The following is an 18,755-nucleotide window of genomic DNA, read 5'->3' on the forward strand; positions in this document are numbered from 1 at the left end:
ATTAATGAGAGTCTTGTTAAGAACATGCATTAGCTTACTCAATAGCCGACATAATAAACATAATGTGGGAGAGGGTACGCGGATCACAAGATGATCGAGCAGTAAAAATGATAAAACATCAATTACCTTAACGCATTTCTGCATGAGCAGTCAATTCCTTCTCCTTCTGCTTTAAAATGAGCATTTTGATCTTGAATACTACGTGAATTGATGTTTAACCCAGTTTCAGGAATTTGCAAGACTAAATTATATTATAGTGTCTGAATTAATTTCAGACTCTAAATTACAGTTCTAAAAGTGTATAATATATTAAAAAATGTAAATTTAAAAACATGTGATAAAGAAACTCAGTTCATGAAGTTTATTAGGTAAACAGCTAGCTAAAACTAAAGCAGTCTGATACAGTACTGCAATAAATCGTCCCTTCACAAAGATTGTAATGTTCAACTTATGAAACGTAGAGGTGTTGATTAAACTGGATGGTCATTTTGGAGGCTGCAGTTTGTAGGCCTATGTCGTTGAACTGCGTGCCCCATGTTAATGATGGCAGGCTAACTGCTAACTGATTAGTAAATACAGGATCCTATGTCATTTGTGCTACAGATTTAGATTAGAAAAAGCGCAATATCACGACGAATTGCACAGCTCAGGCTTATTTGACTTGACTACTTCAAATGCAAACTGGGGACAATCTAAAACTTATTAAAAACCTGTCACTGTGGACACCTCACAATAACTAGACCAGTTGAGCTTACATTTAACCAACACATCATCGATCACATTGGCAACTTACAGCAGTAAGCCACCGAGTAAGCAAAGTAAGAGACAGGCAGAATATGGGGAGTCAATAATAATAGTGGATCTGACTCACGCTATTTGAAGAAGACGCCATATTCTCCTTGTCATTCTGAAGGAGTCTGTCGTATAATTCTCCACTGCAGTTGCTACTGGAGTGTTGTTTTTTTGTCTCAGGATTCTCCATGCTTCAATGTTGCTAGCTAGCAAGCCTTACAAAACTAAAGTAGCCTAACTGATAATAGCAATATTCGAAAACTAACGCTAGCTAACCATTTCCTTGGTTGTTTATCACGTTACTAACTTTCTATACTTGAGTCGTGTCCTGCACAACCTGGCAGTGGTTGCCTACAGTATGACATTGCCGAATTAATGTACTTGTGTTATTTAATGCTAATTAAAGAATGTGAAGTTCACCTGGATTCACCTGGCACACGTAGACGTCTCGTGCCGTACGGCTGCAATACTCAATTAAAATTGGAGGAGATGTCGGATGTACCCACAAGAGACAGGAAATTGTTTAAAATCCTCCGGATCTTTGTTGCTTTAACAGTTTGTAACTTTATTGGACATGCGTTAAATAATTACAAAATGTGCTCTCTTTCTTTCTGTCCAAAGTAGCTAATGCTACATGAATGGATCTAAGACAAATGTGTACAGGATCTCTTGGTCTAATACTTTGTGTGTTAAGCCTGTCACAGTTTAACACACAGGGCTTTTATTCGTTGTAAAGCCTTATAATAAAATCATTCTCTAAATAAGTCACTGCTATATTTAAATAGGCAACATATTTGAATAGGCTTACTCAGTCTAGTTTGAATTTGCATGAATCTGGTTGAAGCTAATGGGGAATAAAACACACACACACATGCTGGATTTGCCAATTCAAACTGCAGTGTAAGTGATTTCCAAACAATAAAATAGATGTCATAGAGCCATGAAAGAATAGCTACTTTAATTTGTAGTATGTATATTATATGATGCATGGCACCACATACACAACACATACACATTCTTTGACCGCCTGACCAATTAAGTATTTAGTGAGGATACCAGCTCCTATGTTAAATATTCACTTGTTTTCCAAGATGAATAAAGGATGAGCAATTAATCTGAATGCCTGATTGTGTGTGTGTGTGTGTGTGTGTGTGTGTGTGTGTGTGTGTGTGTGTGTGTGCGCGCGCGCGTGTGTTTGTGTGTGAATCACTGGTTGAGTGCACAATTTCACTCATTGTTTCTCAAGTGTCAATTGGTTACAGCTTCATTAGGCTCTGCTTAAATACACAGACTGACTACACGCACACACACACACACCCACACACACACACAAACACACACACACACATGAATAAATCAGAACCATGGTGTTGTGGTGGAGATTTCAGGGCATACAACAGCTGGCAATCACCTTTACATGTGGAAAAATACTTCCGTCCCCATCTTCCTGTACTTGAGCATGAACACCACTTGCTTCCTTTAGGTAGTATTACAAATATAACATTATCTGATTTCTTCTTTTCATTTTTAATAAGCTTTTTTAATTTAATTTCACACATTTAATTTTCATTTCCCTCCATACTTCCCTTTTGTTTCTGTCCGTTAATAAATAAAGTTGCATGCCTGGACAGCTTCTCCTTACATAGGCAGACACCAGAGTCTAAACACCTTGGACACATGGACTCCAGTCCACCAACTTGTGACTGGCTGTAGTCAGTAAACATTCACTGCTGCTTTTGCTTAACTAGGTTCAAACATAGCGTTGTAATTTTTGTTCTGATTGTCTCTTCCTGCTTTAGTAATGTGGAGCTCATAAACAGTCCCACAGAGCCAAGTTTGACTCACTTTTTACTACTTACTACTTAAATCAGATGTTGAGCATAGCAAACAACTGTAACTCTTGAACAGTGTGGTGTAGCACCATTACCATTTATCATTTAATTAGAATTAAAGTGTGAATTCAAAATAAAATGTACCACTGGAGCAAATAATAATCGTATGCATGTTTGCAAAAGGGCTCCGAAAGGTGTCGGAGCATGTTTGGTGGTGCTCCCTCATAGCGCTCCTCGATAATAATTAAAAACTGTGGAACACTTTCACTCATTATTGAGATCTTTATTTATAATTTGTAAAAGGATTGAAAAATGTTGCAAGAAGAAAAGTGAGTGACAGAGGAGTAGAGAAACAACTGGAGGGTCACTAACTCTGTCACCTTCACACCATGGCCTATCAGTGGGCAGAGCTTATTTAATTAGTTGGTCTGTGAAACATTCAGACTGTCTGCACACACACACACACACACACACACACACACACACACACACACACACACACACACACACGCACGCGCACAAGCCCACACACTATTATGCTCAGCACATGACATATGTTTCATAATGGGATCTTCTGCCCCCTGGAGGTCTAACTGCCCCTTCACTGTCACTCCTTTACCCATAATTCCCTGTTCTGTATCCAGTAATATCATGGGCTTTTGATTAATCTATTTTACACCTAGGCTGATTGAATTGATGATGATGATTCAGTCTGTGTGATCAAAAATCAGCAGAGTGCATTTGCCATTTAGGTTAAAAGGGGATGTACTAGATTTATGCTTTTTGTTGTTTTACAAGAAAGGCTGTTTGAACACAATAGTTATTTTTTCAGCTTAACATTCATTTAGTTACCCAAATGAAAACATGGAAACTGTTTGTGTGACCTGAAGCAGCTATCTTCTTAAATGAAATACCAAAAACATAATTATTTCACTAAAACATGTCTTCAAGCACTATCACAAAAAGTGCAAAAACTGAACCAGACCAAATATTGCTGCATTGCAATGGTGCATTATGCCATTGTAGTGCATATAAAAATATTTTTACAAATGTAAAAAAGAACAATTAAAACTTGATGACAAAGTCAAAACTGTGTAGAAAATGATGTAACTTATACTACCTCATTTCATACAAACTGTGAAAGTTAATTTCTGGCAATATTAAAGTGTTTCAACCAAAGTGAGCAGACGAATTCTTCACATTGAAGTGATTCAAAAATGGTAGTTGGTGGAAGCATTGACCGACAGGTGCGATGGCTGGCTGTCAAAGTCATTTAAAAAAATATATTTTTAATTCAACTCTTTCTGGAGCAAAGTTGCTGATCTCTGCTTTCTTATCACGGTTCACTAACATAGTGTTACATAGTGATAGTGTCTGGCCCTGATTGGATAATTAGCGTTAACATTTGCTACATTTGCCCAGAGGAAATGTTGAATGCATGTGTTCTGAATTGAACACTGTAAGATGTCATCATAGCCTACAGTCCATGGTCAAAATGCATATTAACGATGAAGTAGTCAAGCACACAGAAAGACATACTGATGCTCATTCACAACTAAAAGCACACACACAGACGCACACACTCATGAATAATAAACTGGAGGGCATGTGAGGGCATGCTATGAAGCTGAGGCTCATATCTGCTTGTATTTTTGTCTCTTCTTTCTCTTACCATCTGTGCTATTTGTATAATTTGAATTAATCAAAATGCAAACATTTGAAATAATTTAAACCATGCATGTGTGTGTGATGTGCATGTGTGCCTGCATGTCTGTCTTTGTAAAGCACTTAATTGAATCAAAAATATTCTTCAAAAATTGTGTTTACATTTTAAGTTAGTTTGAGGTTAGTACAAATGATGTACAATCAAGCTTTTTCCATTAACTTTTCTCTGATTTGTTTTGTGAATTAATGCATAGTAAAACGCCTTACAGACCACTATAAAGTATTCAAAACGAAGAATTACAATCTCTCTTCAGTGGAGTTGTCACAGAAACCTATGAAGGTGCACCATAAATAGACATTTCTTTATTTTAAGGGGTCATGTGCTATGTAGGTTGAGTCAGGAAATGCTTCCTCAGACTTTAGCATGTCACGACTCACCTCTCTCCACGGACCCAGAAGGAAAATTAGTAATATTTCATTTATTTTTTAGTAATAAGGGCACCAAGGACACTTCACCGATTTGCATCTTTGGCTCTGGGGTGTTCATATGTTAATAAAAGCATTTCATATTAACATTTTGTAGTTGAAGGTTTTTGTAGATTTTTGAAGGTTTTTGTAGGTTAGGGTAGATTCTTGGCTGGATTAAGTTGTTTCATAGTTAAAGTATTTACATTTCTGTGTAGAAGAAGTGGCCAGCACAGGTCTTGACCACCAATACACAGTGACCTGGAAAATAAATCAGACAGCCAGCTGTGTTATTAGGTTACCATGGCAATGAACACAAAAACTCAAACTTGCACACCAAAACACACAGGCCCATGTACACATATATGCCAAGGTCCCAAGGTAAAATTATAAAACAAATTATCCCTGCCATCCTCCTCTCCCGACTCCATTCTCTCTCTCCATTGGTGGACACGGAGGGGTCATGGAAAAGTCACTGTAATTTCCTCTGTACCAACACAAGTTTAAGCCATGTTATAATTACACTGATTGTAATACAGTCAAACGTGTTTCCAGAATATAGCCACAGAATCAGTGATGAGAGTGGGGAATGAACAGGCTGTTCAAATGACCAAAATACAGTTCATGGAAATGTTAAGCCAGCAGTCTCTCCAAATATAAAACACACATGGACACCTCGTTTCTAATCAACACTGTGGAGCCTTATTTGGATATTGTGCAATTTGTAGTAAACGTGCTGAAATGAAAAATGACATAACTTTTACAGGTGTATTCCACTCATTTTATCAATCTGGAGTTTGATGATATTATTCATTTGGTGCTGATAGATGTTTAATAATGCTTACAGAGGACAGAAGAGAATGTGGGGGGTTGAAGCAGTGGGTGTCCATAAAAGATATTTGTATTCAGGCAACTTTCATGAATAAATAAAGTTGAAAGGTTAATCACAAGCTACAACCGACAACAAAAACTTTATCTGAGAATCACATGGTTTAGTCAAGAACAACAACAACACAGAGCAGCTACATGTTGCTTTCTAGTCTCAGGGCTGAGCAGGGATCTACGTCCCGAACACTCACTCAAACCACTCACCAACATGATGCTTTGTCACAGAGAGAATGTCAACAAACACATAAGCATAGTGGGTCTCTACCAGTGCCCGAGAAACACTTAGATGAAGTAGGTGATCTTCAAAACAAAAACTATTATAACAAATTGCAGTTCATAAGACATTTGGAGGTTGATTTAAACCATGTTTTTTTGTTTGGTGCTGTACATATGTACATTCTGACTATACATGACCCTGTGCAATCACTTCTATTATTGGCACATTACTAGCTTTGAAACACATGTCCAGTTAAAAATGCTTTGGTTGTGCAGCTAAAAGGACTGTGTAGCAAATATGAACATTGCTGTGAGTTACTCCACATGTAAGCATTTACCGGGTTGATCCACAAACACTATATTCAAACTAAGAAAATGTATTAAGTTAATGTTTTGGGCTTAATGTGGTTTGTTTGTTCATTTGTCATGCCACAGGATTTATTTGTGTGTGAATGTGTGCACTGCATTTAGGTTCAATACTAATGTGACACATGACAAAATGAGTGCACTCGCAGGAAAATCCCATTTCTCTCTCCTTTTGTTTAATTCAAGAATGAATTTGCCAATAGTAATAGAGTAATGACTCAAACTGAAGATACTGTAGTATATCAAGTACTCATACAACACACTAACATGTGGCCTTACAGAGAAATCAGTCAACTGGGTTTCACATTGAGATCAATAGTCCCCATGATGCACTGGCCATTGCATTGTATAACATGGATGACCTTATAACTGTTGGAAACAAAGATGTTCAGTGGGCTCAGTGGGTAAATGTTCTAGTTTTCTAGATAAACTTGTTAAAAGCTTTTTCCACACCTCAGATCTCCATTGTGTTTTACTCCAAAGACTTGTGTACAAACATTTCTTTTTTTATTTAGAATGATGTGAACACAACATCCCGGAAACAGACATGACATCATGCAAATAAAGCCTTTTTAAACAAACATCCAACGATCCAGAATCCATCGCATATGACATTGATTCGACATACCAACAGTCAATTCTGGAACCAAAGATGATAAAAGAGACTTCCTACTCTCATGGAATTGAACAAGGCTTAAACGCTGTGTGCAGGTTTTTTAACACATCCATGATGAGGACGGAAAATGCTCACCCGGGTTGAATTTCCTGCAACCGCGAGGGGTGTTAATTTATGAAAGGGTTGCTGTCGTTATGGGTTGTATTAGAAGTTAGGAAGAACCACCTATATTGTTGTATGGTTGGGAGGACTTGTGATGAAATAATAGGTATATCAGCGAGGCAGAGGAATCTAAAGTTAATACACACTAAAAATTGTAAACAATCCACTCAAGTCAGCAGTGGGCAGAGTCAACATCCTTTCCTTTTAGCAGTAATGCTGTTGGGGTTGCCATGGCAGCAAATTACCCTGTGGATGTGAGTCTTGGAATACATAGGACTATTGCTTAAAGTCTCCAGGAAAGTCCTACAACCACACACACACACACACACACACACACACACACACACAGGCAAGTGCGGTTACCTGTACAGCATGCCTGTCTGGCTCTTGACCGTATCGTGCAGCGACAACGAGTGGAAGTTGAGAAACTCCTCCAGGTGTTTGAGCTGCACCATACTATTGGATTTGTTTGGTGTCCACAACATCAGAGGAGCATAGGGTCGCGGCCCCATCCCTTTGGACATCTGCTTGGCGAGTCTCAGCTGACCAGGACCTTGGGCCTGGACCACACCATGACCTCTGGAGCCCTTTTGCTTCGGGTTGGGGATGTCTGGGCATGTTGTTTTGTACAAGTACATCTTCCCGCGTTCTTCTTCACTTTATCCTCTCTTTCAATCTCTCCCGTCTTCTGTGAGTCTGTCCCAAAAACATGTACGCTCAGAGTAATCCAGGTAGGCCGCCTCACCCACGCAGCGCTACATGGAGCAGAGGACTCTACTGCATGTGTGAGTGTGTGATTAACCCTCAAAGGAAAGGAAAGTATTCCTCTGGATGAAGCTACATATCAAGTATTTTACTCTTATTTAAAAAAGAAGAAGACACGCAGGAAAATCCAACTTGGAAAAACAGTATTCAAAGGTCCAAATTTCAGTCCAAACTGTCTGCAGGCTGCACATCCACACAGGGAAACAGGCTTTTTCTTTACATGTGCTCCTCCATGGGCTGTGTCACATGTGTTCTCTGTACACATACACACATACAGATATCCCGCTCTCTCTTCTTTGCTCTCTCTCACACAACACACACACTCATGCTGTCACCTTGCCCCCTGCTCAGCCAGTCTACATTATAAGCTCAGTTTGGTTTTGCTCACTATTAAATGGCATGGCAATCTGGGACATTATTTCCCGCCCTCCCTCTTTTCTCTCTCTCTCTCTCTCTCTCTCTCTCTCTCTCTCTCTCTCTCTCTTCTTTACCCTTTTCTCTCCAACTCCCTCTTATCCTCTCTCTCTTTCTCACTTTGTCCATCATTCCTCCTTTGTCTCTCAGTATTTCCTGTCATAAGCCCTTCATTTACTCCTAATTTCATCTTGTCTCTCTTACAGCATTTAGTTCTCGCTATTTCCTTTTCTTCCACCCATCTGTTGTTATCAAAAGTATGCATGTTTTACTCACTTTGCCATCCTCAACCTTTAACAACCCTTTAATATTTACTTTACAGTAATCAATTTTATCCTTTTTGCCTGCCATTACTTTACCCTGCCCTCCCTTTCTCCTCTGTCTCTTTGTAAAACAAACTGGAGTTTCACCCATAACAAACATCTAAAATAAACACACACACACTTTCACACAAGACAAATTATGCACAATTGCTCACAGTCTGGGCAGTGTTTTTGTAACGAAATGAACCACAAAATGAAATGGGGAAGCCTCTTTCTTCTGGCCTGATTTATCACACACACAGACACACACACACACACACACACACACACACACACATACACACCTCCGGCCTCTTCGTGGGAGTGACATCATGTCTGGTCCTTCAGAGGATTGTGGGAACCATGAGGAATGCCATTCTCCCATATCAGGAAATTTTTGTTCAGACACACACTGTCACTCTTACTAAAAACACACACACACACACACACACACATTCCATTGGTATTCAACAAATCATTTTGGAACTTGGTACTTGGCCAAGCCACTCAAACATGGATGGGTCCAACATACACATGCACACACAAACAATGCAATTATGTAATGGCACATGGAACTAGTTGTGAATGTGCTTTCGACGCTCTTCATCGTAATAGAATTCCATCCTCTAAGTTTAACTTTTGTTTGTCAAGATCCAGTTACTTTCTTCTCTCCAGCAGGTATCACATGTCTGCTTGGCTGCATTTGTTTCTTAAACTTTGGGATCCAAACTGTACTGTGTATACGCCTGGTTCTGGTTTTTGTTTTGATTTTTGTTAATCCTGGAATAATGTTTCATTCTTTAAGATGCATTTCTTTAGATTTAACCATGTGACAAAAGACATTTAAAAAAATAAACGGCTTGCAACCGCAGAATGTTTAAAACACCCAAAATTAGTAATTTTTCTGAACTTGACTAAAAAAATACTTTAGTTGATTCTGCAAGGGGACATATTTATAGTACGGGGTAAAATGTTTCAGAGCTGACCAGTACCAGACCCCCATATAAACCTGAGAAAATATGAATCTGTGGCAGAAAGGGATTGTCTCAACGCAAAGACGACCGGGTACATGGACTAACACACAATACAGAATTAGCGACAGAGGCTGAGGCAGAGGGTCAGCTGTGTCCACTGTCCGGCAAGATGGGTGGAAAAACTGATCATGCCTGGCAGCGAGAATGTCAGCTGGGCTTATGCAATGCCAGACTGTGTTTACAGCGTATTTATAGTCACTAGAAGCATACATATCCATACACATGGAGCCTACATACTGTTATGCACACACATTTAATGCCTATGAAGTAAACTTTGATATTAGCAGAACAAAGAATGCTGTTTTAGCAATAACAATTAACTATTTATTTTACAGTCACGTTTCTCTCTATATGTGTTTTTAATGTTTTTAATTTTGGCCTCTGGTGTTGCAAACAGTCACAATCTCTTTAGAGCTACTCCGCGTGTGAGCAGGTGAGTCACTGAAGGATAGAGCGTTGAGAGGTCAGTTTATGGGGTCCAGTTGGTGCATCTGATTTTTATGCATGTCTGCATTTTACCTTTTTTCTCACTTTCTCTCCCCTTACCTATTTTTCACTCTGAACTGTTTCCATCAATTTCATGCTCCCTGAGACTAATTAGCAATACTTTTCTCTTTCATTTTGCCCCCACCACCCCCACATGCACTCCTTCCAGTGAATGAATCCCTTTACAATAATTGCATGTCTAATAATCATCCAGTGGTGCACAGCATGATAGAAACAGAACAAGTAGAGCAGCATAGAATAGCACAACACTGCATGTTTTTTGTGGACTAATTAAAGAAAAAACATTAAATGACTGAAGTTTGTGTCTATAGTTTGCACTCTTACTAGCAATCTGCAGTGTATCCATCAATATTAATGTGTTGTTTACTTGAATGAGAAAGCTCTTTCCATGCCACATGACTCTATGGCAGCAATAATTATGCCAGTGATCAGTCTCCAGCCCTCTGGGACACCAGTGCGTTGGCCTACATTCTCCACTAAATCCCATTGTTACTATCATTGAAAATCTAAATCAGCTTAAAGTTGAAGAGTGAGAGCAAAGTGAGGATGTTAAAATTATTTTACAATGACTACACAAAATACAGTGTATGGATAATAAACCAAGTGCAGCATTGCATTATCAACATTCCAGCTGTCCCAAGGCTCCTTGTTTTTATCTTTATTGTTCTTTTATTCTTCTAAAAGGTTTTGAAAGATGAGCCAATGAGATAAAACACTATTCCACTGCATTTGGTTGTTTGGCTACATCAGAAAGAGTGAGGATACTATTATCATGCTCTGTGCAAGGGTTGCTGTTGTGTGTGTCAAACCACCAATCTCGGCAGCAGCTCCAAATTTTATCCATCAATCTCTACTTGGACATGTGTTTTTGTTTTCCACGCAGAACCATGTTGTAACACCTTTGTCTCTGGTGCTAGGGTGCAAGGAAATGTCTATTCAATACCTAGAGAATGACAGTGATAATGTTGGCTGTGGTTACAATTTCATCCAACCAAGTTTCCTTACTTGCTTTCTGTTAAAAATTAAAGCTTGTTGGCAACATTCAGAATTGATTTGCAGCATTTAAGCGTGTCTACCTATCACAGTCTGCAACTGTGCTGCCACTTAATGATGATCCATTGTGGTACCTACTGACAGTTCACGTTTTGCTTTATTAACGCATTATTTTACTTAAAGTTGGGGCATGCAATGTTCTGGAAAAAGGCGCAAAATAACAGAATTTGAAAACATAGCCCTCCTTCTGTAGCTCTCCCCTCTCTGTCCCAAGCTCCTCCTACCAGACAATAGTGATTCTGATCCTGATGCCGCTATATGTTTTCTATGAAAAAAAATGTTGGTCCTTAAAAGCCCTGTGAAAAAAAACATACTGTGATTTAAGTTCAGGTTTATGAATAAAACATGTCAAAATCAGCGAAGCGTTTCAAAGATGGAAAGAAAATGTTGCTAATATTTGCTGCTAACCGTAGTCGAAAGCTTCAGCCGCAGCTGCGAGCCTTTGGGTAGGGTTAGCGGAAGGCTAAACTAATAGAGGGATGGAAATAAAATGTTGCTAATGGTTAAGCCTTCTGCTACCCGTAGTCATGAGCTTTAGTTGCAGACAGGCTTGACTTTCTAAAGCCAGGAAACAAAGCCAGGACAAGGGTACAGGGGACAAGTTGTCTCTTAGTCCAGTTTATTTACAATTTGCTCAAGCACAAGATTAACACAAGGTCATGTGTGCACACAATACCATACAGACAACTATTACAAACACCATCTAAAGAAAAATTTACAAGGTAATTGGTATTTTACTAGTTATAGAAAATCTAAAATAGTTGCCTTAATCTAGAAAGGCCTAATTAATTTAGAAATTGTCAACAGGTGCATAAAGACAATAATGAGGATAAATAGTGTAAATTGGTTGTTCATATCGAAAAACACATTAGCATCAGATTTGTAGGAGGAAACAAAATTCATATTTGAGAGGGAGAAAATGCTATTTTTAGCTCAGTCGTAAAAGCCTGGGATTTCTGTGATAATATTCTGCTCCAGTTTTTATGCAAAATCACTGGAGAGCTAAAAATTGTGGCAATTGTTCTGATTCAAATGAGAGAGTGGATATCCAGCCATCGCATGCTGTTTGGCATCCACGACAGGGACTCAGAGAGGAGAGCTGGAACACTGTGTGTGTGTGTGTGTGTGTGTGTGTGTGTGTGTGTGTGTGTGTATGTGTGTGTGTGTGTGTGTGTGTGTGTATGAGTGGCACAAGTTGGCTGATGGAGACTTTCGGAGGCTTTCATTTCATGCTCACATCTTTTCTAGGTCAGAGTCAATCGTTGTCGTTCTATCAAGGAGAAGACTGACTCCCTGTCATAATAACGTAGTCCCAATGATCAGACACTAAAGATCAGTATTGATTCCCCAGAGGGAATGAATTATGAAATGGGTTTTCTGTCCGTATGTACATGCATATGTGTGAAGGCCGTGCTAAACTTGTTGTGATTCACACAGTGGAGTCCTTTTTATTGGTCCTTCCACTGAGCTCATCACTGCAGACACATACCGACGGCATTAAACACTCCACATGCACCCGTCAGTCTGTCAGTGGAGCCACAAAAGGCTGTCATCATAATCTTTATGAGCCTGTAAATAAGGACCAGTGTGCTGCCACTAACATGTTGCCAAGCCAACTCTTAAAAAAATTAGAAGCCACATCTGAGATATCATGCTGACGCAGTATTTGACATGTTTTGATTTGAAATGCAAACTCTTTGTAGGTGATTAAGAGGTGGGAAATACTGTTTTTATAGCAAAGTAATTGGTTGTTCCTATAAATCCATGTAAGGATGGTTTAGCAAAGTTAAGATAAATGTTGTTAAGGTAGGCTATTGCAAACTACATGTGAAAGGTTAGGAAAAGGCTGCAATCGTGGTTAAATACTTAAAATGTCAACACTGTTTGTATAAACGAGGGTTTATGTTGCAATTTCTCCATCAGCACTTAATGTTGACACTCCACTGTACTTCAATGCTGGTAAGTCCTACAGGTTGGGTTCGCCCATCAAGATTATAAAACAATGATGACCATACACATATCAGCAGCAGCTAAACTAGTTTGTAAGTGGCTAATGAGTTACTATTAAAAAAAAAAAGAGATCACACACCTGCCAGACATTGAACATGAAGCAAAGCTGAGTAAAACCCATGTGACAGATTGAAGTTCCTGACAAAAATATCATACTGCCTCTGTCAGTTCTCAGCTGATCTGTGCATAGTGTGATTCTGTAACCGTCAGCCAGTTCATGTTCTCTGAGTAATGTACGAACAAGTTTGGATTATAGATTACATTTTCTGCTTTGTTGCTCTACGTACAAAATAAATGGGTCCATAAGTATTTGGGAGACCTCAACACTGCGCCCTTGGGTCATTATCATCCGGAGTCTCTTGTCTAAGCTGTGCTTTGTTTTTACTAAATTAGAGCGTGAACAGAGCCCAAACCAGCAGGGAGGCTGGAGAATAAAGACAGAGGGAAAAAGAGAGGAGAGGAGATAAAAAGAAAAGAGAAAGGCTGGAATACAGACCCATGAACGTGACGCTTTAGGCTTGAATGATTGGAATGGGGCACAGACGGATTAGTAACAAGAAAGGAGAGTAGAGCAACGATAGGGAATACATATGAGGAAAGGGGAGGGGGTAACCCAATATTGAAAATATCAATGTGTGAGAAAAAGGAGAAGAGACAGAGAATGGGAGGAGATGGGAAAACAACCACCGCTTGCTGCACTCATATTCTATCTTCCAAAAGTGGAAACTTGTGCACATCACAGCCTGGAATACAACACCATTTGGGGCTTTCTGTCTGTCAGTCACACAGACAAGAATCAAAACACTCCCTCCAGCCTCCATGTGTTTTGTCACCATGGTGTTAGAGGATGTCAACGCAGTCTAATTCGGCAAGACAGATGCTGGCTATTAGCACCACGGCCAGATCAGGTGACACAACTCTAAGCCGAAGGTCTTCCTGTTAATATTGACTCCTGTGACACACAATGCTCACAAATGAAATGATAAGACAGCAGGGGGAACACGTGTCAACAGATACTGTAGCACTGATGGGCCAGCCCAAAAATACAGTGTACATTCACACACCATGTGTATGTTGCACATGCATGCACACCCCTTTACTAATCGTAGTGTTAATAAAGGTAAGTAAAGGTATTATTCTCATACACATACCACAATTCATTCTCTGACACCTTTCAAGTGTGCAGGTGTGTAGAGAAGAAAAAAACCTGGAGTTTTGTGTGTGTGTGTGTGCGCGCGTGTGTGTGTGTGTGTGTGTGTGTGTGTGTGTGTGTGTGTGTGTGTGTGTGTGCGTGTGTGTCTCAATGGAGTTAAGTGATTTTGTGCATCAACAAGCAGCTCTGTACAAAACATTAGGCCTTCTATCAGTTTGCACTGTGCTGAGTGTGGCTGTATAAGCACTACCTAATCTCTCTCTCACACACAGACAAACACAAATAGTCACACACTCACAGGGCTTATTAACTGACCTGTAGGGCATGCCAGTCTTATGAGAGACTGTGTCCTCTCTGCCCAGTCCAAACATTTTCAGGTACCAGTTGGTCTCCATCTCTCTGATCAGCGCCACCTTGTGTCTGTGCTGGGCCCCCTGCTTCCCAGATGAGGAACCACGCTTCCCGGCATCCTGGGAGTTGCTGCGGTGGGCTTTGGTGCCGCTGAGAGAGGCCACCGAGTGTTTGCGGTGCACGTGGTGCGGCTGATGTCCACCACCAATCCCCCCTCCGCTGCTCCGGGCAGCTAGCATGGCCCCGGAGGGTGCCCCCTCCCCTCAAGGGCAGAGTTCCGGAAGCAAGATGCAGAGGAGGAGCTGCAGGTTTCAAAGTGTTTGCAAGTACTTCTTTTTGACTGATAACTCCAGCTTCAGAGAGTGATGTAGGTCTAAGGAATGTTTTTTTTTCTCTGACCGTTATACCCTTGTCTCTCTACTATTTGGCCATCTTTTACACTTCTCAAACTCTCTGTTCTGTGTCTGTCATATACCTCTCTGTCATTCGGTCTGTCTGTGCAGTGTGCTCTCTTGTCTCTTATAGCCTTATCTAGCTTGAAACAGGATCCTGGTGGTTTCCTTGTCTCGTCACCGCCGCCTGGCTTGGCCTAAAAGGAGGGAGCCAAACATGCCAGGGTGTCGACAATGTCTACACACAATCTCACACAAACACACACACACACACACACAAACCCTGCATGTATCAAAGGTGTACACAGAAATGTCTAAGTGTTGAAACAACATATAATAAATGATTTGAATACATACACAAACTGCAAACATGTGAGCTCAGACAAACAATGTAAAGTGTAGGTAGTTGCGAGAACTAAATTCTGCATTTGAATGTTGAATTAGGCAATAAACACAGCGGAATTACTTTGAAGCAGAGCTATTACTGCAACAATCATCAATACACTCCAAAAGTACACTGGCACACTGTTTCTTTTTCTTCTGGGTTGGTTTTAGTGACAACTCTAGATTTACACTCCTCCTGGACCATTTCAGAGTCTTGGAGTGTTAACACCATTCCTCATGTCATAAGACTCCAGGCAGAGAAACACAAATGTACACCTTTGCCAGGCATAACAATGTGGAAATGTGGAAGCATTTTTGGCAGCAAAATATGTGGGCACAGACACACATGTAAAATATTTGCAGTATTTTGGGCATCCACCTTTGCCAAAACAACAAAGTTGATTACTGACTATAACATTTTTAATTTAGGAGCAAAGCATACTAGCCTAAAAACATTGCACAGAACTGCCAGCTAGCTTGAATGTGCGTATAAATTGACATATAAATGTTTTCTGTGAGGTCTTGTGTTTCACTCTGTTTTCAATGTTGTGTGTTTGTTCTGCTGAAACTTCAGATTTCAAATAAACACAAAACACCAAAGAGCCTTTATGGATTCCATCTTCACAACTTTTCAATCAGACTTTGAATTTTTTCTCTAGTTTTTCTGACCACAGATGCACATGGCCATGCATAAACAGCAAAGCAGCACTGTGCAGAGAGGGGGAATTTATATATACTGAAGGTGAATGTAAGGACACGCACGCATTCAATCACTGTTTGTGTGGTGGACAGGAATTGCATGCTGATGAGATGCTAATTCATGTCAGGTACCAAAGGAGAGCAGGAGGCCACCTGACTCAACACAAGTTTAGTCAAAGACAGAGGGAAGATCACAGTGTTATGAGGGAAGAAGGGTGGTGGGTAATGAAGGAAGGAGAGAGGCTTTGAGTGAAGTGGAGTTCATTTATCAAGAAAGCTTGCTAAGTGAAGTGCTGACTTACTTGTCCAAACCGAAGGATAGGGGCAAGCTTTGTTGGTGCAACAGGGAGCACTTCATTTCAAGTCAGAAATTAAAATGTTTCAACTGTTTGAATTTAAGGTGAGAAGATCAAGTCAATTTAAGTCATAAAGGTTTGCTTACACATTTGTAATGTTTAACTGCAAAATAAGAGATATAGCAGAGGTGTAATTTGATGACGCTCAAAATTCACTGACTAAATTGGTTGGATAAGAACATCCATGTAAAGTCTTGAATTCTATTTAGCTTCTGACGTGAAAACGCTATCTCCTGCTGTCAAGCATCTTGTAAAGTGTGTCTTAAATATGCACTTAATGGCTATATACATGATATTGTGCTAAAAGACTGAGGCTAAAGCGGCATGTCTCAGGCAAAAAGTTACCGTCACCACCAGCAGATGATACATAAAGAAGACACAGAAATAAAGGAGCATTGATCTTGTTGAGCTGGTCAGTCTCAGTATTATAAGTATGATGAGGAAAACATAACCCTGTTTAGCTGCTTATAGCTTAAAAAAATCTTTGTATTTAAGAAGTAGAACACCATGTTTCTAACATGTTTTTATCATGACATGGCTTTTAGAAAAAGGACTAACCTATGGCTTTAGCTAACATAACTCTATCTAACAAGATGGCCGGGGTTGCTGGAAAGTAACTTACCCATATCCAATAAACAGGACATAGCTGCTAGCGTTAGCTAAAACTTTGATAGCAGCCATGATTAACTTCCACACAGCGGGGTAATACCATAAAGTCTACGCGCACTCATCCATTAAATGGCTCCTTGTGCTCAACCTGTATGCTCCGATGTCTAAGCAGATACACAGAGGTCAGTGTCCTCAAAGGTCAAGTGAATGGATCAGCGATGGAGTGTCAGCCCTGAATTATTTAGCTAGGTAATGAGACCTTGATAGCTTAGTGAACATGTCTGAGGGGCCTAGGGGGAAAGGTTGGGGTCAGTGCTGACTGTACAGTGCGAAGGGATAAAGGACAGACCTGACTGTGTCTGTAGTTGACAGCTAATTTGTATTCGACATTTGCTGGAGTTCTGCTGTTTGCTGCAGGGTTATGCAGTGTCTTTTAAGACCATGTCACAGAAAGCTACCACTTAGGCGATACTATAAAATAAATACCTTGAAATATTAGAAATATATTAGCCTACCTGATGGAGAATTTTGCCGTACCATTGAAAGATAAGGATAGAAAACACATAGCACGTTAAACATTGCACACATAGGCCTGAACGCAGCACTCCTGGACAACCTGTTGTCCATTAAGATTACTGCTTGGGGAATATTCATCACGCAAAGTTAACCCAATCTGACTTCTCTGTAATGTCCTCGTCACTAAGAGAGACATCTTAGCATGGACAAAACCCGTCATTCAAGTCCTTTATCTTGAACCCCTACTGAGACGCAAACTGATACACAGATACACACACACACACATACAAAGGCATGTGGTACACCCAACTCTAGCTCTAATAGATGCTGCTGTTTGATTAGTCTAACTAACACTGGTAGTACAGTTGCACTGTGCAGTACTACATTTATACAGTAATAATATACACAGTTGTGGTGAGTTTAACTTCCGTGGTATTTGATTGCATTATGCATAATTTTAAGTAGATGTTGCATGAGGACTCGGTTCTGTCTTCTTTTAGGTTTGTTTAAAGACAATCAGCTTTAAAGTTTACAGCATCCATTTAGTTATTTAGTGATGAAACTTGTATTTAGTAGTTTAGCAAGTAAGACTGCACACAGGTTAACAGGTGTGAATGTGTGAGTTTTGACACAACTTCTTAACACCAACAGGCAAAAGCCTGATTGCCTCAGATCATATCTCTATATGTTCTACATATCAGTAATATACAGACACAAACTCAAATGAAGCTTAATGTAAGTTCAAACAGCAAGACTGTCTTATGTCACTCACTCATTCCCATTCAACTCCCTCTGCTCCTGCTACCCATTTCTGGCTGATTAGGGGCATGTACTCTTTCAGTTAAACCAACCAGATTTAGCCATAATCTCTACCAGACTATCTCATTCTTGGTGTCAATATATAAATGTTAAACTCCTCTTCATTTCTGTCAGCTCTCGTTTCAGTGTGAATTGTCACAACCCTCCTCCCATTCGGACTGGATCACAGTTAAACTTCCCTGAATAAATAAAGGTGAACAAAAAACTTTGCCAAGGAGCATGAAGTTGCTCTGCAGGTTTAAGACACCATGTTATTTTTTCCTCTAGTTTGTCACTGATCTCACTACTAATACTATTGGCTCATTTGGACTGTGTCACACTCACTTAGTCCTTTATCAATCGCATGGAGACTTAAAAACAGAAATGAAGGTGTATGATGTAGATGAGAA

At 39.9% G+C, this 18,755-nt stretch overlaps 1 protein-coding gene across 2 annotated transcripts in view; it reads right to left on the minus strand.

Moving 5' to 3' along the window:
- The window catches only part of kcnab1a (potassium voltage-gated channel, shaker-related subfamily, beta member 1 a), an 88,443-nt gene extending 73,390 nt beyond the window's left edge, over nucleotides 1-15,053 (minus strand). Inside the window, exon 1 of one of the 2 annotated variants that reach the window (XM_034867071.1) lies at nucleotides 14,556-15,053. In XM_034867071.1, coding sequence (XP_034722962.1) covers nucleotides 14,556-14,830 — 275 coding nt within the window. In that variant the 5' untranslated portion in view covers nucleotides 14,831-15,053. Of the gene's footprint in view, nucleotides 1-7,365; nucleotides 8,102-14,555 lie in introns of those variants that run through there. The other variant, XM_034867072.1, reaches the window with a different exon arrangement.
- Nucleotides 15,054-18,755: the final 3,702 nt, after the last annotated feature.

This window comes from Etheostoma cragini, chromosome 3, assembly GCF_013103735.1.
Source record: "Etheostoma cragini isolate CJK2018 chromosome 3, CSU_Ecrag_1.0, whole genome shotgun sequence".
NCBI classification, from domain to species: Eukaryota; Metazoa; Chordata; class Actinopteri; order Perciformes; family Percidae; genus Etheostoma; species Etheostoma cragini.